Raw genomic sequence first — 18,931 nt, forward strand, 5'->3', positions numbered from 1 at the left:
TTTGCAACGTTGTTTATGTGTATATAATATTTATATATATATATATAATACAGTATATGCACTATATAATTTATGTGTGTGCTGCATATCTTATTGTCTGCGTAAAATATTTTGTGTATTTTAGCATTAAAAATGCCTTCAGGAACGGGACCTTTCATTTAAACAGTGTTCCTATGGGAAAACGTGTTTCGCTTCACAACGTTTCGCTATCCAACGCCATTTTGAGTAACACATTGTGTCGGATAACTGAGGACTGCCTGTATAGTCATCCAAGAGGCTGTGGCATGATCCGTGAAAGAAACTGGGGTAGACTTTCCAATGGAAACAAGGGACATCTTGCTTGTCAATGAAGTGGGTGATTGTGAAATGGCAGGAACTGAACAAAATTTTTCAATGGACTCCGAGGTAGCATGGGGTACTATGGGGAAGATAGGGAGGGAGGGTGATACTTTGCTGTGGGAATCTTAGGGTCATCCATGGTTATCTCTGAAATTAGTAGTTGAGAACCAACAGGAACTGAACTAGCTACTGTAATAAGATCAGAGAACATTGCGCTTATCTCTGGAGTGGCAGTCTGAAAATCCCTAGTGGGGACATCAGGCTCTATGGGCAACTCTGTGGCAAGGGTCTTGGAATCAATTAATGAACTTGCAGGTGTTACAGATTTAACAGGGAAGACACCTTGCAAATTTAGAATTTTAGTAAAGGTGAGAGACATCTCACAGACTACAGGGGAGTCGGAGGGCAGCCAGGCCTTACATCAGGAGTTAGAGTGGAGGCAAAGGTTAGCATAGGAGGTGCTGGAATTTTTTTTATTTCAACTCTCTGGGAAACTAGAAGAATGTTACTAGGTACCGTAAAAGTCTTGGAGAGGAGGGAATCTGCGTGCGGGTTCAAGGCTAGAGCGGATTCATGTGTATTCCCTTTAGACTGGGCTAAAGTCCCAGAGGAAATTTCAGGGTACTCAGAGGGAGGGGAATTAAACGTGGAAACTGGAGCTATAAAAGGTTCATTTTCAGGCTCTAGGATGGCGACATTGGCTTTGGGGTTAGTGGAATGCACAAAGGGTGTATCAAAGGGTTTACAATTCAAAGCAAAGACTTCACCCCTCTGAAAAATGGGACAAGGAAGGAGATATTCTGAGAGGGATAAATCTGTGTGCTGGCTGAGAGCTGAAACAGATACATAAAGCACACCTTTAAGTGGGCACAGTGTTTCAGAAAACGCTTCAGGGGGCTTAACATCTTGAACCTCAGAAGGGGCATAAGATGCAAGGTCTGCTTGTGAACTCAGAGGCAGTGAACTAGCAAGGGTTAAGTCAGGCGTAGCCTCAGGGTCTGAGCAAAGGAATTCTGAATTAGTAAGTGAGGACAGATAGAGTTCATACTTGCATACTAGAAGAGAAACATTGGCTTGTGCAATACAGGCAGTCCTCGGGTTATCCGACACAATGTGTTACTCAAAATGGCGTTGGATAGCGAAACGATGTAAAGCGAAACACGTTTTCCCATAGGAACACTGTTTAAATGAAAGGTCCCGTTCCTGAAGGCATTTTTAATGCTAAAATACACAAAATATTTTACGCAGACAATAAGATATGCAGCACACACATAAATTATATAGTGCATATACTGTTTATATATATATATATATTTTATAATATAATATAAAAAGATAATATATTATATAGTATAATATATATATATTATATACACATAAACAACTTTGCAAAGCGTCGTAAGAGCGTTGGATAAGCCGTTTTGGCGTTGTAAAAAATTAACATAGGTATGCATTGCATAGCGTTGGCTAAGCCATTAGTTGTAAAGCGAAGCGTTGTAAAATGAGGACTGCCTTTACAGGAATTTACAAGGGATCAGCAAAAGGGCTTGAGGGAAAGTGGGTGTAATTAGAACATGCGTAGGCAGCGAGAAGAGGGTCCCGTAGTCTAATGGAGTGGTCGAAATCTAGGCAGAGCGTATGAAACGCATCACGAGCCTGGGCCAGTACCTAAGATCCACAGTCTCCCAGTCTATAGTGGAAGTAGAAGGGTACAGTTGGGGAGCCAGGCGCTGTTTCACCTCTCTATGGCGCTGAGCTTTAGTAAGGAGTTCATTACGAATCAGTCTTTTCGAAAGGGTTAAACCTTCACACATACCCACAGTTTCAGGCGAAGACAGTCTCTCAAACAGGTATGGTTTTTCAAACAGGGACTGGTCCGCAGCCTGAGACATAGGTTCAGTAAACCATTTACCAACCCCCGCCACGGCGCGGTCCGGTTTTGTGGGGCCGAGCATACTGTTACGATTGTGCTCGCCACAAACCCGACCGGACCGCGGGGCTGAGGTGGGGTTATATAATCACCGACCTTAGTCCGCGCAGACTGATCCGGAGTGCGAAATCCATAGTCGTACATAGCAGAGCCAGGATTGGAGAAGGCAGCATCATCATTATTCAGGCAGGCGTTCGGCAACATGTAGACAGGAGTTCCCCGCTTCAGCTTAGGTGCGTGAGCGTGGCCTCTGAGCGAGCAGCGGCCTCGGCCCATGACGCCGGTCTCAGCAAGGGGAGACAGCAGGCTGGCCGAAGTACACCGCAGGGCAGAGCCATGGAAAAACCAGTGCTGGCAAACCAACACTTCAGCGCAAGAGTCTGGAACAGGCCTCTGCGTGGAGGGGAGCAGCAGACCTCGGAACACAGACTTTAGCGTGGAAAGTAGCAGCAAGGCGCTGGAACCAGGAACAAACAAAATAAAACAAGGAACTATAGCATGGCCTGGAAAGAACACAAGGTGAAGGAGGCTAGTGGCAGAACACTATGACATCCAGCGAAGGATTATGCTCGGCACTGCGTCAGTCTAAAGCCTAGTATATAAAGGGCGGAGATCCAATCACAGGGAGGAGGTGTGTGAGCATTCCTCCAGTGACGGAGCACAGGGCTGAAGCTGCAATGAGAGGCAGCACATGTGCCATTGAATGCCAGAGGAAGCCTTTGTAACTGCAGAGGTCTGCAAGGCTAGAATCAAAGCCAGGAGCGGATTCCTTACAGTGACTTCCCATCAGGCTCGATAGGCCTGAGAGCACGGCAAAAGTATATGGGCGGACATTTTTGCCGCCCCAAAATGTTGCCGCCCTAGGCTCAATGGGAAATCCACCACTGCTTTCTAGGCCATCTTCTTGTTGTTCTTCCTGTTCTCCCGTAGGGTTTCCAGGTGTCCAGTATTGAATTGGACTGTCCTGTATTTGGATATACTGTCCATTAAAAAAGGAAAGGTAATACTGGACATGTATGTTTCCGGTATCACCTCTTTGCATATAGTGACCTGACATGAGCATGGAGAAAGCAAGGCTGTTGCTTGGGAGCTGGGCAGCTTCCTCCATCCTGATTGGCTGCATTACCCAGCAGCAGCCAATCAGAAGGTGTCAGGAGCCTGTGGGCTGGGCCAAGGAGAGGAGGAAACATCATGGATCAGAGAGGTGTGTATGCTGTCTGTCCTGTTATGTGTGTGTGTTTACTGTGGCTATCGTGGGGCGAGGGTTGAGAATGACAGAGAGGGGGTGAGAATGACAGGCAGTGGGTTGAGAGAAGATGAGGGGGGTTGCAACAATCTTGGAATTTGTGGAAGAGTAGTATTAAGATCAGTATTGCTCACAGTGTATGATTGCAGGTATGTTATTTATAAATGATCTGAACATGATGTCATTTTTTTCTAAATTTCATTCACATTTTGCACCATTTCATATTCTATTTCATAAAAAAAAATTCTGGAAGGGCGCTCAATCCCCAGACCCCTTGCCAGAATTTTTTTTACGAAATAGAATATAAAATGGTGCAAATTGGTGCATACCTGGAGTGAAATTTAGAAAAAAGGACGTAACGTTCAAATCATTTAAGTAATAATCCCCTCAGAACAGGGCATTACTGGCCAATAATGCTCTGGCCAGAAGAGCTGAAGGCCCGAGGCGAAGCCGAGGTACTTTAACCCAGCCAGGGCATTATTGGCCAGTAATGCCCAGTTCTTAGGGGATTATTACTATTTTTTTATTTTTCAGAAAAAAGATAGCAACAGTTCAGACAAAGGTTACTGGGGCTCAAAACAGAGCTTAAATAACATACAATTTTTATCAGCATGACTGTCTACATCCTTATGCTTTACTGCAAGTTTATTAAAAGGAAATTGTACACACACACACACACACACACACACACACACACTGCAGATCCCCCTCTATACACACACACTGCAGCCCCCCTCTATACACACACACACTGCAGCACCCCCTCTATTTACACACACACACACACACTGCAGCTCCCCCTCCTCTATATACACAAACACCCTCTATAGTCCCCCTACACACTCTGCAACCCCCCTCTTCTACAACCACAAAACACACTGCAGCCCTCCTCCACCCTCTACACTCACAAAACACACACACACACACACACACACACACACAGCAGCCCCTCCCTTTACACCCACAAGCACACACTGCAGCCCCCTGTAAACTCACAAAACTGCAGAAACACCCACCAAAACACACTCTGCAGCCCTCCTCCACCCTTTACAACAGGGGTGTGCAAACTGGGGAGCGCAAGTTTATCTGCGGGAGGCGCTGGGTTTACAGAGGCCCCGAGCGCTTCCCGAAGGCACTTAAATGAAATCCCGGGGAAGTGGCGAAGGCCACTGTAAACTGCACTTACCTTGGATCAGCCAGCTTCTGGAGACGCGTCGCGAGAGGACAGCCGGCACGGGGGCGTAGGGGAAAAAGATTGTGCTCCCCTGCTCTACACCCACTGACACACATACAAACACTGCAGCCCCCTCTACACCCACAAAACACACACCAGCAGTCCACCCTCTAGACCCACCGCAGCCCCCTGTAAACCCACTTACTGCAGACACACACCCCAACAAAACACTCTGCACCCCTCCTCCACCCACAGAAGACACACTACAGACACACACACACACACAAAACAGACTCTGCTGTCCCCTCTACACCCACACCAATAAAACACTCTGCTGCCCTCTTTACACCCACAAAACACACAGACACACACAAACCTTCCCCCTCACTCTCCTGTGCGGAGCTCTCTGCAGGCAGGGTGGGGGAGGAGTCCGTGCCATGCTGATGCTTCCTGTCCAATCACCTCCCCTGTCTGAGGCTGCGTCCACTGTGCCGCTGACCGTGCTCATGCTTGAGAGCGGTGACGTCACCAACTCTCCAAGCATGAACGCTCGGCATATTTTTTTAAGCGCGAGCGGGGGGCCGTGGCCGAGCAGAGACTGGCGCTGATTGGTTGAGGAGGTCATGTGACCCTTCAGCGCGCCTGGTAGACAATTTGATCTGTCTCGGCAAGTGCCTAGCGCCCGCGAGCGTGGCTGGACACACTTGCATTCATTGTGCTGACCGCGCCAAGCGCGGTCAGCGGCAGCGTGGACGCAGCCTAAGAGCTGATCTCACCCTTTGTGAATGAGAACTGAAAGCTGATTGGCTGAAAAACTTGGCAGGGTGCCAACTATTCCGGACCATTACTGAGTGGATAATGCCCGGAATTTTAACCAACCAGAGAGCAGAGATTTCAATAATGCCCGGAATTTACCAGCTTTAGCCTATAATTATAAATAACATACCTCCCCACTGACTTTTTTTCGAGCGCGTCGCACCTTTCACCATTGTCTCCAGTATTTGTGGAGAAGCGACCTGGCAACCCTATTCTCACTATTTTCCTGAGGTTTCACTTTAGTGCAGCTCCAATATGTTACTAGATAGGAAAACATATAAGAACACAAAGTCAACATTTTCACTTGAAGGCTAATTTGTTTAATGAACCAATTGTATGTATATCTTTATATAGCACCCACAGTGTACTTAGTGCTTTACAAAGGAGACAATACAGTACAGGGAATTATAATACAATAAGTGCAACAAACACAACACCAGACAATAGGAAAGGAAATCCCTGCCCCGGAGAGCTTACACTCTAAGTAAGCAATTACATTAAGTAGCTCAAATGTTGCCTAATTGTGACTGCCACTTTAAGCAGCGAGTGTGTAATTTTCTCTATGTAGCGCAACGGTCCCAAATGCTCACAAATATCTGTTTGTATTTTTATGTTCATTCAATTAGAGTTTGCACAACAAGCACAGAAGATAATCCTGGGTCACACAGCCCAGTGCTTTTGTGTCAGTTCTATGTTTTACTGCAGCTAATTTAAAAACATTCTTGTTGAAAGCCATGAAGTAATAGCTTTGAAATTAGCATCCTCAACTTCAAAGGGATCTATCTGCTCATTTGAGGAGATTCAGATGCACGTGAATGGATGTTGTGAAAGGTTTTCCATCAGCACATATTGTTTTCTTTGTTATTTTCAAGCAGGGAAATTGGGAAAAAAATGAAATAAATATAAATCTCAAAAGGAGAAACATGCCCACCAGAACATTTATTAAACTCTATTTCTGACAATTGTTATTCTTTTTGTAAGCCCTGGCGTGCCTGTATCTCAGTTTACTTTATCTACTGATCTTCTACAGTTAACACCCAGACAAGAATATGCTAATTCTGTGGAGTGTCACTATAGTTCTGTATACACAGATAGGGAGAGAAAGAGAGGTGTGTGTTTGTGTGTGTTACCTTAATGTATTATGCACAATGGATTACTCGGAAAGTGAGCACACCCATTTTCCAAGATTTGAATCTAAAGACTATGTCCCTTTTAGGGAGGTGGCACTCTCTGATAGTTACAGAGAAGTCAACACCCCAAGGACCGAAATCAGTGAAATTTGGAAGTTCTGGACCAGAAAAAAAACAAAACATTTTAGATGGAAACATGGTGTTTTTGTTCTTATAAGTGAGACTGCTGATGCAACAAAAAAAAAAAGTGAGATGAACTTCAAGTGCACTGAAGGGGTTAAGCAGACGCAATCACACTGAAAGCATACATTTGTCTGTTTTGGTTTCTGTGGAGATTGAGAGGAATTTTCTTTCATTCTGGGAATCTGAATAGGAGAGTGTTTGTCAATCAAGTGTTGAAGCAACCTCTAGCCGACTGTGTCCCTATGAAAGGGCCAATAAACATGAGGGAGGAGAGCAGCAACATTTGCATGTGTGCCTAGGAGATCAGACAAAGGGGAGTATCTAAAGGAAATGAAAAAGCCCCCCCAAGTTTCAGAGCACCATGTTTACAAACTAACTTTCACAATTATTTCTTTTTAAATACTTATAGGTGTGTGATTTTTAATAAAACAAGGGCCAATCAGCAGGATTTGGGGGCTTCGTTATTAAACTACAGTAGTGTCAATCAGGGCACTGTCGCACAGAAAATCCCATTGAAGTCTACAATGTTCTCACATAAAAGTCAGAAGTCACTGAGGGTCCTTCAAAAATGTCACTGCATTGGTTAATTTGGGTGCTAGAAGGAACTGTGCCATTCATTGAATTCCTCATAATTACATACAATAGTCTTCCGTAAAATGTTCCGAGTCTTGGTTAAAGCCTCTCCCGTCTCATTTGGCTAAATCATTAGGGTTGTTCTTTAATAAACCCAACCACGTGCTCCAGGCATACCAAACTAAATTCTGGATGGTGGCATAACATTTATTCCCCACAGGGATGCTGACCCATCTCCTGGTGTAAGTAACCCCTCAATATAGGATCTTCAGATGTTATCACTTGATTTCAACCAACTTCTTGAGTGCCCCCTCTTTTCTCCATGGAAGGAGATGTTGCCAGGTGATATTATACATTCTGTGAACCAACCAACCACCCCCATTGTAATGTCCCTCTTTGCTCATTCCCTTCATCATACTGGGAAGCGCTTCATTTTTTTGTGGGAGATGCCTTCATAATTTGCTGAAAAGCTTTCTCTTTAAGACATCTTCAATGCAATACAAGGCAACGGGAGGTTAAGAGAGTTAAGAGGCGTCCAACATTTTCCTATCAAATCTCCCTGAAAATAGTTTTTGTATGTTGGCAAGTACGCCCTTATTACCACTTGGAGTGATTACATCTAATGACAAGTATTGGCAAACTCCCCCAATAATACCTCATAGTAATATCAACTATCCCTTTTCTGCAAATAGCCCACGAAGATGGTGTCACCTGCTGGATTGCCATCACCTATAAGCAGTGTTCGACAAATCACCCAAAAATCTACTCGCCACCTAGTCCCGCCCCCAACTCCGCCCCTAGTCCCGCCCCAACCCCGCTTTAAAATAAAATATATAAATAAAATACATTTAATAAATTCCTAGTCAGAACATTCGTTTTTGACATAAATGTATTTATTGTATTACATTATACTACAATTAGTCCTTGTTACGTGTGTGTGTGTGTGTAAATGTTGGATCTAGAAATAAAGCAGCAATCCCGCCTGGGATCTTACCTGATCCGCAGTCCCTCAATGTCCAGGTACCCTCATTCCCGCAATGTTATACATTGGAGGGGAGGTGTTGCCTACCTGTCTTCTGGGTTAGGGGGGGTTCCGATGTCTTCCGTGTGAAGCTTGAGTCAGATCTGGCAGAAAGCAGTATAGGTTATTTCGGTGTAGTATAGGGTAGTTAAGATATATAGGGTAAATAAGAGATCCAGATCCAGAGAGTGAGAGAGTGTGGGTGACAGAGAGAGTGTGGGGAGAGAGAGTGTGGGGGAGAGAGAGAGAGTGTGGGGGGGAGAGAGAGAGAGTGTGGGGGGGAGAGAGAGAGAGTGTGGGGGGGAGAGAGAGAGTGTGGGGGGGAGAGAGAGTGTGGGGGGAGAGAGAGAGTGTGGGGGAGAGAGAGAGACTGTGGGGGGGAGAGAGAGAGTGTGGGGGAGAGAGAGAGTGTGGGGGGGAGAGAGAGAGAGTGTGGGGGGGAGAGAGAGAGTGTGGGGGGGAGAGAGAATGGAGAGACACAGAGGGGGGAGACACAGAGGGGAGAAACGGTGGGTGACACACAGAGGGTGGGTGATACACAGAGAGAGAGAGGGTGGGTGACTGACTGGCTGGGTGACTGACTGGGGCGGGGGTGACTGACTGGGGCGGGGGTGGCTGACTGGGGCGGGGGTGGCTGACTGGGGCGGGGGTGGCTGACTGGGGCGGGGGTGGCTGACTGGGGCGGGGGTGGCTGACTGGGGCGGGGGTGGCTGACTGGGGCGGGGGTGGCTGACTGGGGCGGGGTGACTGACTGGGGCGGGGTGACTGACTGGGGCGGGGGTGACTGACTGGGGCGGGGGTGACTGACTGGGGTGGGGGTGACTGACTGGGGCGGGGGTGACTGACTGGCTGACTGGGGCGGGGGTGGCTGACTGGGGCGGGGGTGGCTGACTGGGGTGGGGTGACTGACTGGGGCGGGGGTGACTGACTGGGGCGGGGGTGACTGACTGGGGCGGGGGTGACTGACTGGGGCGGGGGTGACTGACATGGGAGGGGGTGACTGACTGGCTGACTGGGGCGGGGGTGACTGACTGGCTGGGTGACTGACTGGGGCAGGGGTGACTGGCTGGGTGACTGACTGGGGCGGGGTGACTGACGGCGGGGATGACAACTGACGGCGGGGGTGACAACTGACTGACGGCAGGGGTGACTGACTGGGGGGGGGTGACTGACTGGGGGGGTGACTGACTGGGGGGGTTGACTGATGGGGGGGGTGACTGACTGGGGGGGGGTGACTGACTGGGGGGGGTGACTAACTGGGGGGCGGTGACTGACTGGGGGGGGGTGACTGACTGGGGGGGGAGATGACTGACTGGGGGGGGAGATGACTGACTGGGGGGGTGACTGATGGGGGGGTGACTGATGGGGGGGTGACTGATGGGGGGTGACTGACTGGGGGGGGTGACTGACTGGGGGGGGTTACTAACTGGGGGGGGTGACTGACTGGGGGGGGGTGACTGACTGGGGTGACGGGGTGACTGACTGGGGTGACTGACTGGGGTGACGGGGTGACTGGGTGGGGTGACGGGGTGACTGGCTGGGGTAACTGGGTGGGGTGACTGGGTGGGGTGATGGGGTGATGGGGTGACGGGGTGACTGGGTGGGGTGACGGGGTGATTGGGTGGCGGGGTGATGTGACACTTCTGGTATCCTACCCACACACACTCCCACGCAAAAACATGCACACACACTCTCTCCCATGCACACACACACACACACACACACTCTCTCCCATACACACACACACACACACACACACACACACACACACACACACACACACACACACACACACACACACACACACACACACACACACACACACACACACACACACACGCATGCATACACACACACACACACACACACACAGACTCCCATGCATGCACACACACACTCTCCCATGCACACACACACACTCCCATGCACGCACGCATGCACACGCACGCACGCACACACTCCCATGCACACACACACACACACACACACACTCCCATGCATGCACACACACACACGAGAGGGGGAAGAAGAGGAAAGGCCGCGCGACCGAGCACCACCACCACTGCCCCGCTCGCCCCCATCTCCCGCCCTGCGCGGACAGCCACGGGACCGTGGGGAAGCGGAGACCAAGTAGGTAAGGGGGGAACACCCCCGCTACCATCTCCAGCCCCGCGCGGGGATCGGGGGAAGCGGGAAGTGGCGCGGGAAGCCGGGGTAAGCGGGGAACACCCCCACTACCATCACCCACCCCCCAAGGGTATCGCGGGAAGCCGGGGTAAGCGGGGAACACCCCCACTACCATCACCCGGGGATCGGGGGAAGCGCGTAGTGGCGCGGGAAGCCGGGGTGGGAGAAGGGGGGACACACCTCCGCCCCGCGCGGGAAGCCGGGGTAAGCGGGGGCCGGGGAGAGAAGGGGGGACACCCACGCTACCATATCCAGCCACGCGCGGGTATCGGGGGGGAGTAAGGGGGAACTACAGGAGGCAGGGAAGGAGCAGAGGGGCCGCAGGATGGAGGATTGGAGAGTACTTACTCTCGTACTCTCCAACAGATCTCCGGCCAGAAAAAATGGCCATTCGTTGGGGGCTGGCTCATATAGAGCCTGGCCGCGCGCCCACAAAGCCTGGGAGCGCGCGCCAATCAGCTGTCAGGTAGGGGGGAGTTTTCTTTTTTTTGTTTCAGGCAGTGCGAGCAGGGAAATTTAAAAAAACAAACACGTGTGCTGCTTGGGCCAATATTTACTTGCCCGGAGGTTAAATCCACCCGCCCCGGGCGTGTAAATGTATAGGATTGTCGAACACTGCCCATAAGGTCCTATTGATTCACTTATATGTGACTTTAGAAATACGTTTGGAGAAGACGAAGAGAACAACATGTTAATAAGTTAACAGGGCAGGGTGATGGAAATTATTTTTTGTACCCGTCAAACCCTGTGCGACTTCTGAAAGTGATATCACCTCATAGTGACTCAACTTCTAGCTCTTCAGTGATGGGATTACATTGCAATGAACAAATGGTGCATCCCAAGCTGCCCAATCAACTGCTGTAAGATGTAGTAACAAAGGAGGGAGAGGGAGTAGGTGGTATGATACCTTTATTTGGACCAACCAGTAGTTAAAATGTTAGAAGCTTTGAACCTCTCAGGGTCCCTCACCGGGTCTCACCTGGAAGATTTAGGTTACGCTTATGTGCCGGCGACGGTGACTTCAGGCTGCGGTCGTTGAAAAAAAATCACATAGAGATGTGCCTTCCAGCAATTGCGACCAAGCCGTCGTTCCTAAGCGCGGCGCAATGGCGGCAATGCATTTGTTTTGACGCGACATCGCTGTCGTCGGCACTATATGCGCAGCCTTAGCCAGGTCCAGGCTTGTACATTAGCCATCTCAGTTTGAAAAAAATGGTCTGAATCCTGATAATGACAGGGTGTGCAGGAGCCAGGGGTTAAACCTAACCACAAGTGAAGCGTCCAGAGCTCATACCCTGTGTGTCATGAAATGTGTTCATCTTTGCACCCTTGCTGACCCCCCCTCCTCTGTTGGGCTTATCCCAGGTCTCTGCAGGGTGTGAGGTCCCCTCCCTCTTTGTTTGCTTTGCAACTTCCAGCTGGATCTTGCGAGTTGGCTGCATTCAGACTGAACCACTGTCCCAGAGAGGGTGACCCTCTCACAGCCAGGGCTCCCCGGCACTCCCTCCTCTTCTCCCTGCACATGCCCTCACCTGCTTTACTTTTCTTCCTTTCAATGCATAACGCCTGAGTATTACCACAAACCCCCCAGGAGAGGACAGTGGCCGTAGCCACACGTGTAAAAGAAGAACCCCCCCTCCCGGTGTTAGTGGTAGAGGTCCGCTAGAAGGTTTCCCTGGGGGGGTGTCTGCACTTAGCAGAGTCTGCGAGCAGCACATGGGGACAAGTTGCATGCAGGCTGCATCCAGATTAGGGCAGCAACAGGAGAGTAACGTTCAGATACATCAAGTGCAGCAAAGACACGAGCTGGAGGAGTGGGTTATACAAGAACTAATGCAGCAGAGAGTGGCTGGGCTGGAAAGCACAAGCAGTGGCTACTAGTGCCAGTCCGAGGAGCAGAGATGCCAATGAGAGGAGACAGGTTGTTCCATCATCAACATCACACCACCAAGGATCTGTCTGCATGGCTCGGTGTGAGTATCCCATGGCACCCCCCAGGGTACAGGGCAGGTGGGGGAGTTGAGTAGTTTGGAGGGTGGCTGCAGCACTCCCATGCCTGCAGGTATCAGGCAAAACAAACGGGTCATGTGCACAAGGCAGGAGGAGGAGGGGGCTATTCATGAGTGTTTTCCTACAAGAAGAGGCTCAATTGTGGTAACGTACCTTGAAGAGTTGGGGTGTTTGATACTCTAAAATGCTAATTTAACCAATTTTCACCATAAAGGGTGCACATAAAGGTAGCAGTTTTTTTTCTCTCCTTGGGATCTGTATTTTTTTTTCTTTTAATGTATTAAGACACCCAGGAATTCGCATGCCAACAGTAAGTCCCTACATTGCTATATGTAACTGCAACAGTATTTTATAGATGTGTGCATCTAGTCTGTTGTGTTGATACAGCACTTGAGCCAGATATTGTGATATCTCATGATCAGGTATAATAAGTACACTGCATCAATACATTTACATGGCCGAATGTAGTGTCATGATTGGATATACTAACACATGGCAAGGGTTTTCTGATTAGGGAAAGTGATACATTATAAAGATGAGTTTTCATGGCCAAGTATAGTGATACAAAATGACCCCTACAGTGTAAGATTTTATGCTCTCCTAAATCCCTCCCACATGTGGTCTAAAAGCTGGTGAATTTAAGTGTTTACTGTCCCAATGGACTTGGAATGTAATTTTAAGGCAGTGAAGCAGTTAATACCAGTAGTTTTATAGTGTCATGGTACAAAGGGGGTATTTTACAACCCTGAGAGTACCAGGACTAATGGTTCCAGTTTCTATTTACCCACAGGGTTAAATAACATTTTGTGTTGCACGTCCCTTTCTGCTTTTTTTAAGCATACATTTGTCTAAATCTTTCGATAAGGACAAAAAACAAATATATTTCTCAAGTTTTGAATATGAAGTCTGGCTTATTGCCACTACTTGTAAGACATCACTTGTTAATTTCAGGTGTGTGTGTGATCACATCACTTTTTAAGGCAGCCGATCAAAATTGTAGGTCTGGTAGAACTAAAAAGAGAGATCATGTTTGTGATGCTGATGTTTTGACCATTGCCTTTTGAGTGTATATATAACACTTGAGTTGGTGATTTGCTGAGACACTGTTTGTCATTATATTAAACAACTGACTAATTCCCAAGCTTTGAACATTTGCCGAAAGACGCTTGTTTGTTTTTATATAGGGCATTATGAGGTTTTGTTTTAGTTGTGTGGCAACATTTAACAATGGGATTATTTTGTGAAAAATAAAAGTAATGCTATAAGTTGCATTTACTTTTTGCTTTAACAGTTTTCTCACTAAAGCATTGGAACTGAGAGGTCCTTCGGAACTGAACGGGGTTATTTTGTTTTATAGCTCTGGTTTCCAAGATGGTTATTTGGTGGGTTTTCTTTTTCCTCTTTTGGGAATTCACTATGGCTACCAACTTGGGGTGTCCATAGGGCCAATATGAAGGGACAACATAACCGTGGCTTCCAATCTGAGGGCCGTTTCAATGCCCTGAAGAAAAACCGTAGGCTAAATTGGTAAATTCCTTTGGGAACTGACCTCAAATTTAGCCTTGTTTAGCTCAGAAAGACCCTCGGATTCCAATGATGCAACAAAAAAGTTACATAATTTCATTCATTAGGTTCTTGGTGGAGACTATTACTTGTTTAATTCTCTACGTTCTACACCCCTATTCAGAAAGGTGAGCTGCAGGGTAATGCATAATGCATTCAATTCACAGGAATAGAAGCAAATGTCTTATACCGGTTCCAACCATATTACATAGGAGCCATAACTTTAGGGTACCGGAACCACAAAAAACGTGTGCGTGTGTAACTCGAAGCGAATAGATAGTGTGCGGTGCATAGTGGTCCCTTTCAGGTGTGAGAGAATGTGCCCAACACGTAACGGACCCTCCTACCATCTCCATCAGTCCTCTCCTGAGCCCAAATCAGGGAGCCATTCACGTCAATTGGAGATCAATGAATTCCGTCCTCTGTTTCACCGGTTGGAAAGCACTGAGATACAATATAATGTGTTGAATGTCAGAGGACCTTGAAAGGGTTTAGGATTACTGTACATTCCTCAGCATTCAACTGTTCAATTATTTTACTCTTGGTGATATTGCTTGGGTTATACGTTGTCATAATATGTTATTAAAATGGAGGATAAATCTGTTTTTATACCTACCTGAATCTTTCTATATAGAAGGTATCAAACATGATTGAACTAATTAAACATACTACTGTTATCATCTCACTTTGGTCATACAGGGTGTTATCATTTTATGTGGATCCATTTTTAACATATGTAAGGAGATATTTGCAGGCATGTCATTTTGATGGGACGTTTAAATTACCTTCCATGTGATCTCGAGAGCTGATGCAATATATGGACACTTTTTTTTAAAAAATTTTTGTGTCAGCTTGGTGAATATATTTAAACTTGCAAAAACCTGGCTATGTATGGAGGAGTCCTTCCACTCCAGACTACTCTCGTATCACAACCTGTAATGAGCTTGGCTTTGTGTTCAGTATGAACATGTTAAAATGACATGAAGTAATAGGTGTCACTGTGCGCTCATTTGCATGTCATTACCCAGAATTGCTTGCAGAAGCACTATGCTAAGAGATAATGGGGAAATAAAGAAACACTACATAGTGTAATACTGTTGTGAATAAATTTGTGGAAACAAAGCTCAAAAATTACTACTCACAATAGAGCTGTCAAATTCAGGCAGTCATCCAACTTAAGGGGTGGATGTTCCCTGTGTATACAGCAGCCACCAGCCCCCAACCTCCAAGGAGAAAAAAAGAAAAGAGACCATATAGTGCAGATGGTATTTAGTATTAAAAGGGGATTCAAAAAATGCAGGCTTACACTTCATATGATCGAGGTAGGCAGTATGATATTATAGGTAGTGGGTGCTCATCTGGTCGCGATCCTTTTGAGTTCCTCACTATCCTCTGCTCCACCGCAATACTCTCCCGTCCACGTCAGGCACTCCCTTTGCGTCACTTCCGGTTGTTCAGCGAACTTCCGGATCTGATGGCAGGGGTGGACCTCAGTTGTTCTTCCTCTTCGGTATGGGCTGAAACACTCTACATGTTTCGCCGTTGTTACGGCTTCATCAGGACCTGTCTGAGACACGTGAATGTGCTCACAAGTGGTATTTTTATTTCCTGTTCAGTATGACTGCATGAATAAAAATATAACATATGTTCATGTAAGCCTGTCAGGCACTAAAGTGTTAACAAAGAAACCGAAGGACTCGCTGTAATAATGAGTCAAAAAGGGAAAAAAACCTACATGGCCAAACTAAGAATGTGTGAAAATATTTTCTTTTAATCCAGCAGTAAAGCTACTGCTGCATTATATTTGTCAGCGAGCCGCAGTTTTACTGTGTGTTTCAGCTGGTATTGGCGCTGTCCATATGATGTTGGAAGCTGAAACTCAAACCTTGCTTCTACTGTTTCTTGTACCCCTCTATCCTGCAAATCACTTGCGCACACACACAGCTCTGGTTTTAGTTCTGGATGGGATGGTTGATCAGGGTTCAATGACACATCCAGCACTGTAAAGTATTAGAGCAGTGTTTAAGCCTCCTTTTTTTAAAAAAAAAAAATTAAATTTAAAATTTTAGTTGTTACGGAGCCCTATAATTATTGTGAAATTCAAGGGAACCCCAACACTCTCTAATGCGTCTGAGATCAGATGCATTGCAAGGAACCCCAACTCTTTCTAATAGCGTGAAAATTGTACCAAATACAGAAGAATTTAAAGAGTGGGTTGTCAGCGTAGCCGGGTCTGTATTGGAGAGATCGGTTTAGTTCAGATACTTGCCGGAGTCCGGGGGGCGGAGCCAGTGAGATGGTCTGAGTCCGTTGTGCCGCGGTCGGGGTTTGGAGCCAGGAGATTGGTAGTGTGTCCTAAAACCGTGATCAGGGATGTAAAAGTGCGGGTAGTCGGAGGCAAGCCGGGGGCTGAGCGGAGGTGCGGCCTCCCCGGAGGCAGGGATAGGCTGCAGGAGACAAGTGGGTATTAGAGATACTTGACACGCAGCTGGGGAGCGGCACACGACGTGTGTGAGCGGCGCGTCCGGGGGCGGAGCTATGCTCCATGGTACGCCTTGAAGAGCTGTGCGCGTGCGCTGTGTAAACAGCCGGGGTGCGTGCATGGCTATAGACTGGAGCGGAAGGTGCAGCAGTGGCAGGTAAGGAGGGAACACGCCGCAGGGGACGTGTTCCCCGATTCCTTACAGTTCCCAATTATTTGCTGAGACTGTTATAAATGGCAGAGACTCTCGTTTGACTGGTTATGACTGGGGAAGCAACTTTAAATATAATTTTCATGTGCAATACATACAATGTGCAAGCTTTGGCTTTTATACAATATAATAAAAATGCCAACTCCTCCATGATCTGCGAGTATCAGTAACTACATATGTGGTCTCATAGGCCCAAAAGCTTAATGGTTTTGGAGATTGACATCTCAGATATAATTATGCAATTCGGGAGATTTGGAAATGCCACCGTGTGCTCATTTGCATGTAATTTCCCAGAATCCCTGGCTGCAGTGGAAGCATTGCATGCTAAGAGATAATGGGTGGGGGGGAGGGGGGCGGGAGAGAAACTGGGTTGCAGACCTGTCGACGATGTGAATGTGCTCATAGTTGTATTTGCTGTTTGACATGCTAATAGAAAAAATGTTTACATGAAATATTAGTTCTTAAGTGACTAGGTTTAGGACCCTATTATCAGTTTACAGGTAAATACATCTGCATTGTAACTGTTTTGCACATTTAGTGAGTTGGGTATTAAGCAGATTTAAAGGATTTGAAAGCAGCAATTCCACCAGCTCCTGTGTTTTTTTTTTTTGTTTGTTTTTTTTTTTTGAACTGTGCTACTTTAATCTCCGAGAACCCCCAAATTCCTGAGATACTAACTGATCTAGTTACCAATGGTTTTTGCTCCCTTCTGTGAAATAAAACTGGCTGCCAAATCTTGCGGGTCCTGTGAGCCAATAGAAAACTGCAACATCATTGGTTGTGACTTCTTACTAGATGACCATTTAAATGACGTGGGAGAACACCAGTAAGTTTCTTGGGACCTAGGGGATCCCAAGAGCTAAAGATAACATATTTCTGTTCTGTAAGATCTCTCCATCCCCCTTCCTGATTCCAATGCTGGAAAGAAAGGGTCGAAACATTGAACACATTAATTTTCAATTTAAACATCATGTTCCTGCTACTTCAGCTTAATATATCATCTTCAGCCATTGCAGGTCCACGGCTGTATGAAGGCGTGCCCAATGTTCCACGTTGCTCCAACAAATTTTCTTATTTAAATCTTCCCATCTTACTTTAGGTCTTTGTCTTTAGGATTTTGCTTGGAATCCAGTAAAGTACCATCTTTGTCCAACAATGGTAATTTCTTCTTGCAATATGTCCAGTCTACTGCTATTTAAATTTTTTCGCCCATGTGGTGGTCACAGACTTCTGTTTGGTTTTGCACCATTCAATCTTTTTCCTGTCTCTTCGGGTAAATTACAGCATATCTTTCGCCATACGTATTTGCGTTGCCTGACGCTTCCGAGTTATCTTTGCATTTCCTCTTTCTTGACGCACAGTGAATGGTTCCCTTGAACGATTGTCTTGTTTCTTCCAAATATGTTCCATCCCTTCAGTTGAATTTATTCAAAAGGTTTCCATCCATCGTTACCTGTCGGCCATGGTGTAGGTACAGTCTTCGACTTCTTGTTTCGATCTTTGCAGAGTTTGCACATTTGTGAATATCACTTTGGTCTTGCTGAGATTCATATGGAGGCTCACCTTCTTACTTCTGCAACTTCTCCGATTTTGTTAGTTTTTTTTTTTTGACTGGTGGGGGTGGGGGGTGTGGGAAATGTCTCCTGCAAATCCCCTAATTCCTTGTCAATGGCTTGAACAATTCTTCCACGTGTTGCTGTGAAATGCTTTGGTGACATGGTGTCTCCTTGTCGCTCTGTTGCTGATCCGTATCTTGATTGTATCTTCATGTAACCTAATGGTTGTGGCCGCCTTCTAAATGTTCCTGATGATATCTATGGAGGCTTCTTCAAAACTCTTAATGTATTTAGAACCGCTGAGGTCTACACTGAATTAAATCCTTTTCTGTAATCTACGAATCCTAAGGTGGGTGGTAGATCATATTCATTACTTTGGGAAATCACTTCTACAACTTTGGTGTGCTCCATTGTATATCCACTACAAAATACCGCTTGTTCTTTAAGCCGGGCAAAGTTGAGTCTATTGCAGGCAAATAAATAGCGAGTATCTTCGTACAAATCTTGAAG

At 46.7% G+C, this 18,931-nt stretch overlaps 1 protein-coding gene across 7 annotated transcripts in view; it reads left to right on the top strand.

Annotated features, from left to right (window-relative positions):
• TJP2 (tight junction protein 2) overlaps window positions 1-18,931 on the top strand; it is a 113,665-nt gene that overhangs the window by 43,990 nt on the left and 50,744 nt on the right. For 2 of the 7 annotated variants that reach the window (XM_075597694.1, XM_075597649.1), the window contains exon 1: window positions 12,274-12,572. The exons of the other annotated variants lie outside the window; for them this stretch is intronic. Coding sequence is in view for 1 of the 2 variants with exons in the window: in XM_075597649.1 (XP_075453764.1) it covers window positions 12,501-12,572 (72 nt within the window). In the remaining variant the exon portion in view is untranslated. Of the gene's footprint in view, window positions 1-12,273; window positions 12,573-18,931 lie in introns of those variants that run through there. 7 annotated transcript variants of the gene reach the window in all.

Source organism: Ascaphus truei, chromosome 1 (assembly GCF_040206685.1).
Source record: "Ascaphus truei isolate aAscTru1 chromosome 1, aAscTru1.hap1, whole genome shotgun sequence".
Lineage (NCBI taxonomy): Eukaryota > Metazoa > Chordata > Amphibia > Anura > Ascaphidae > Ascaphus > Ascaphus truei.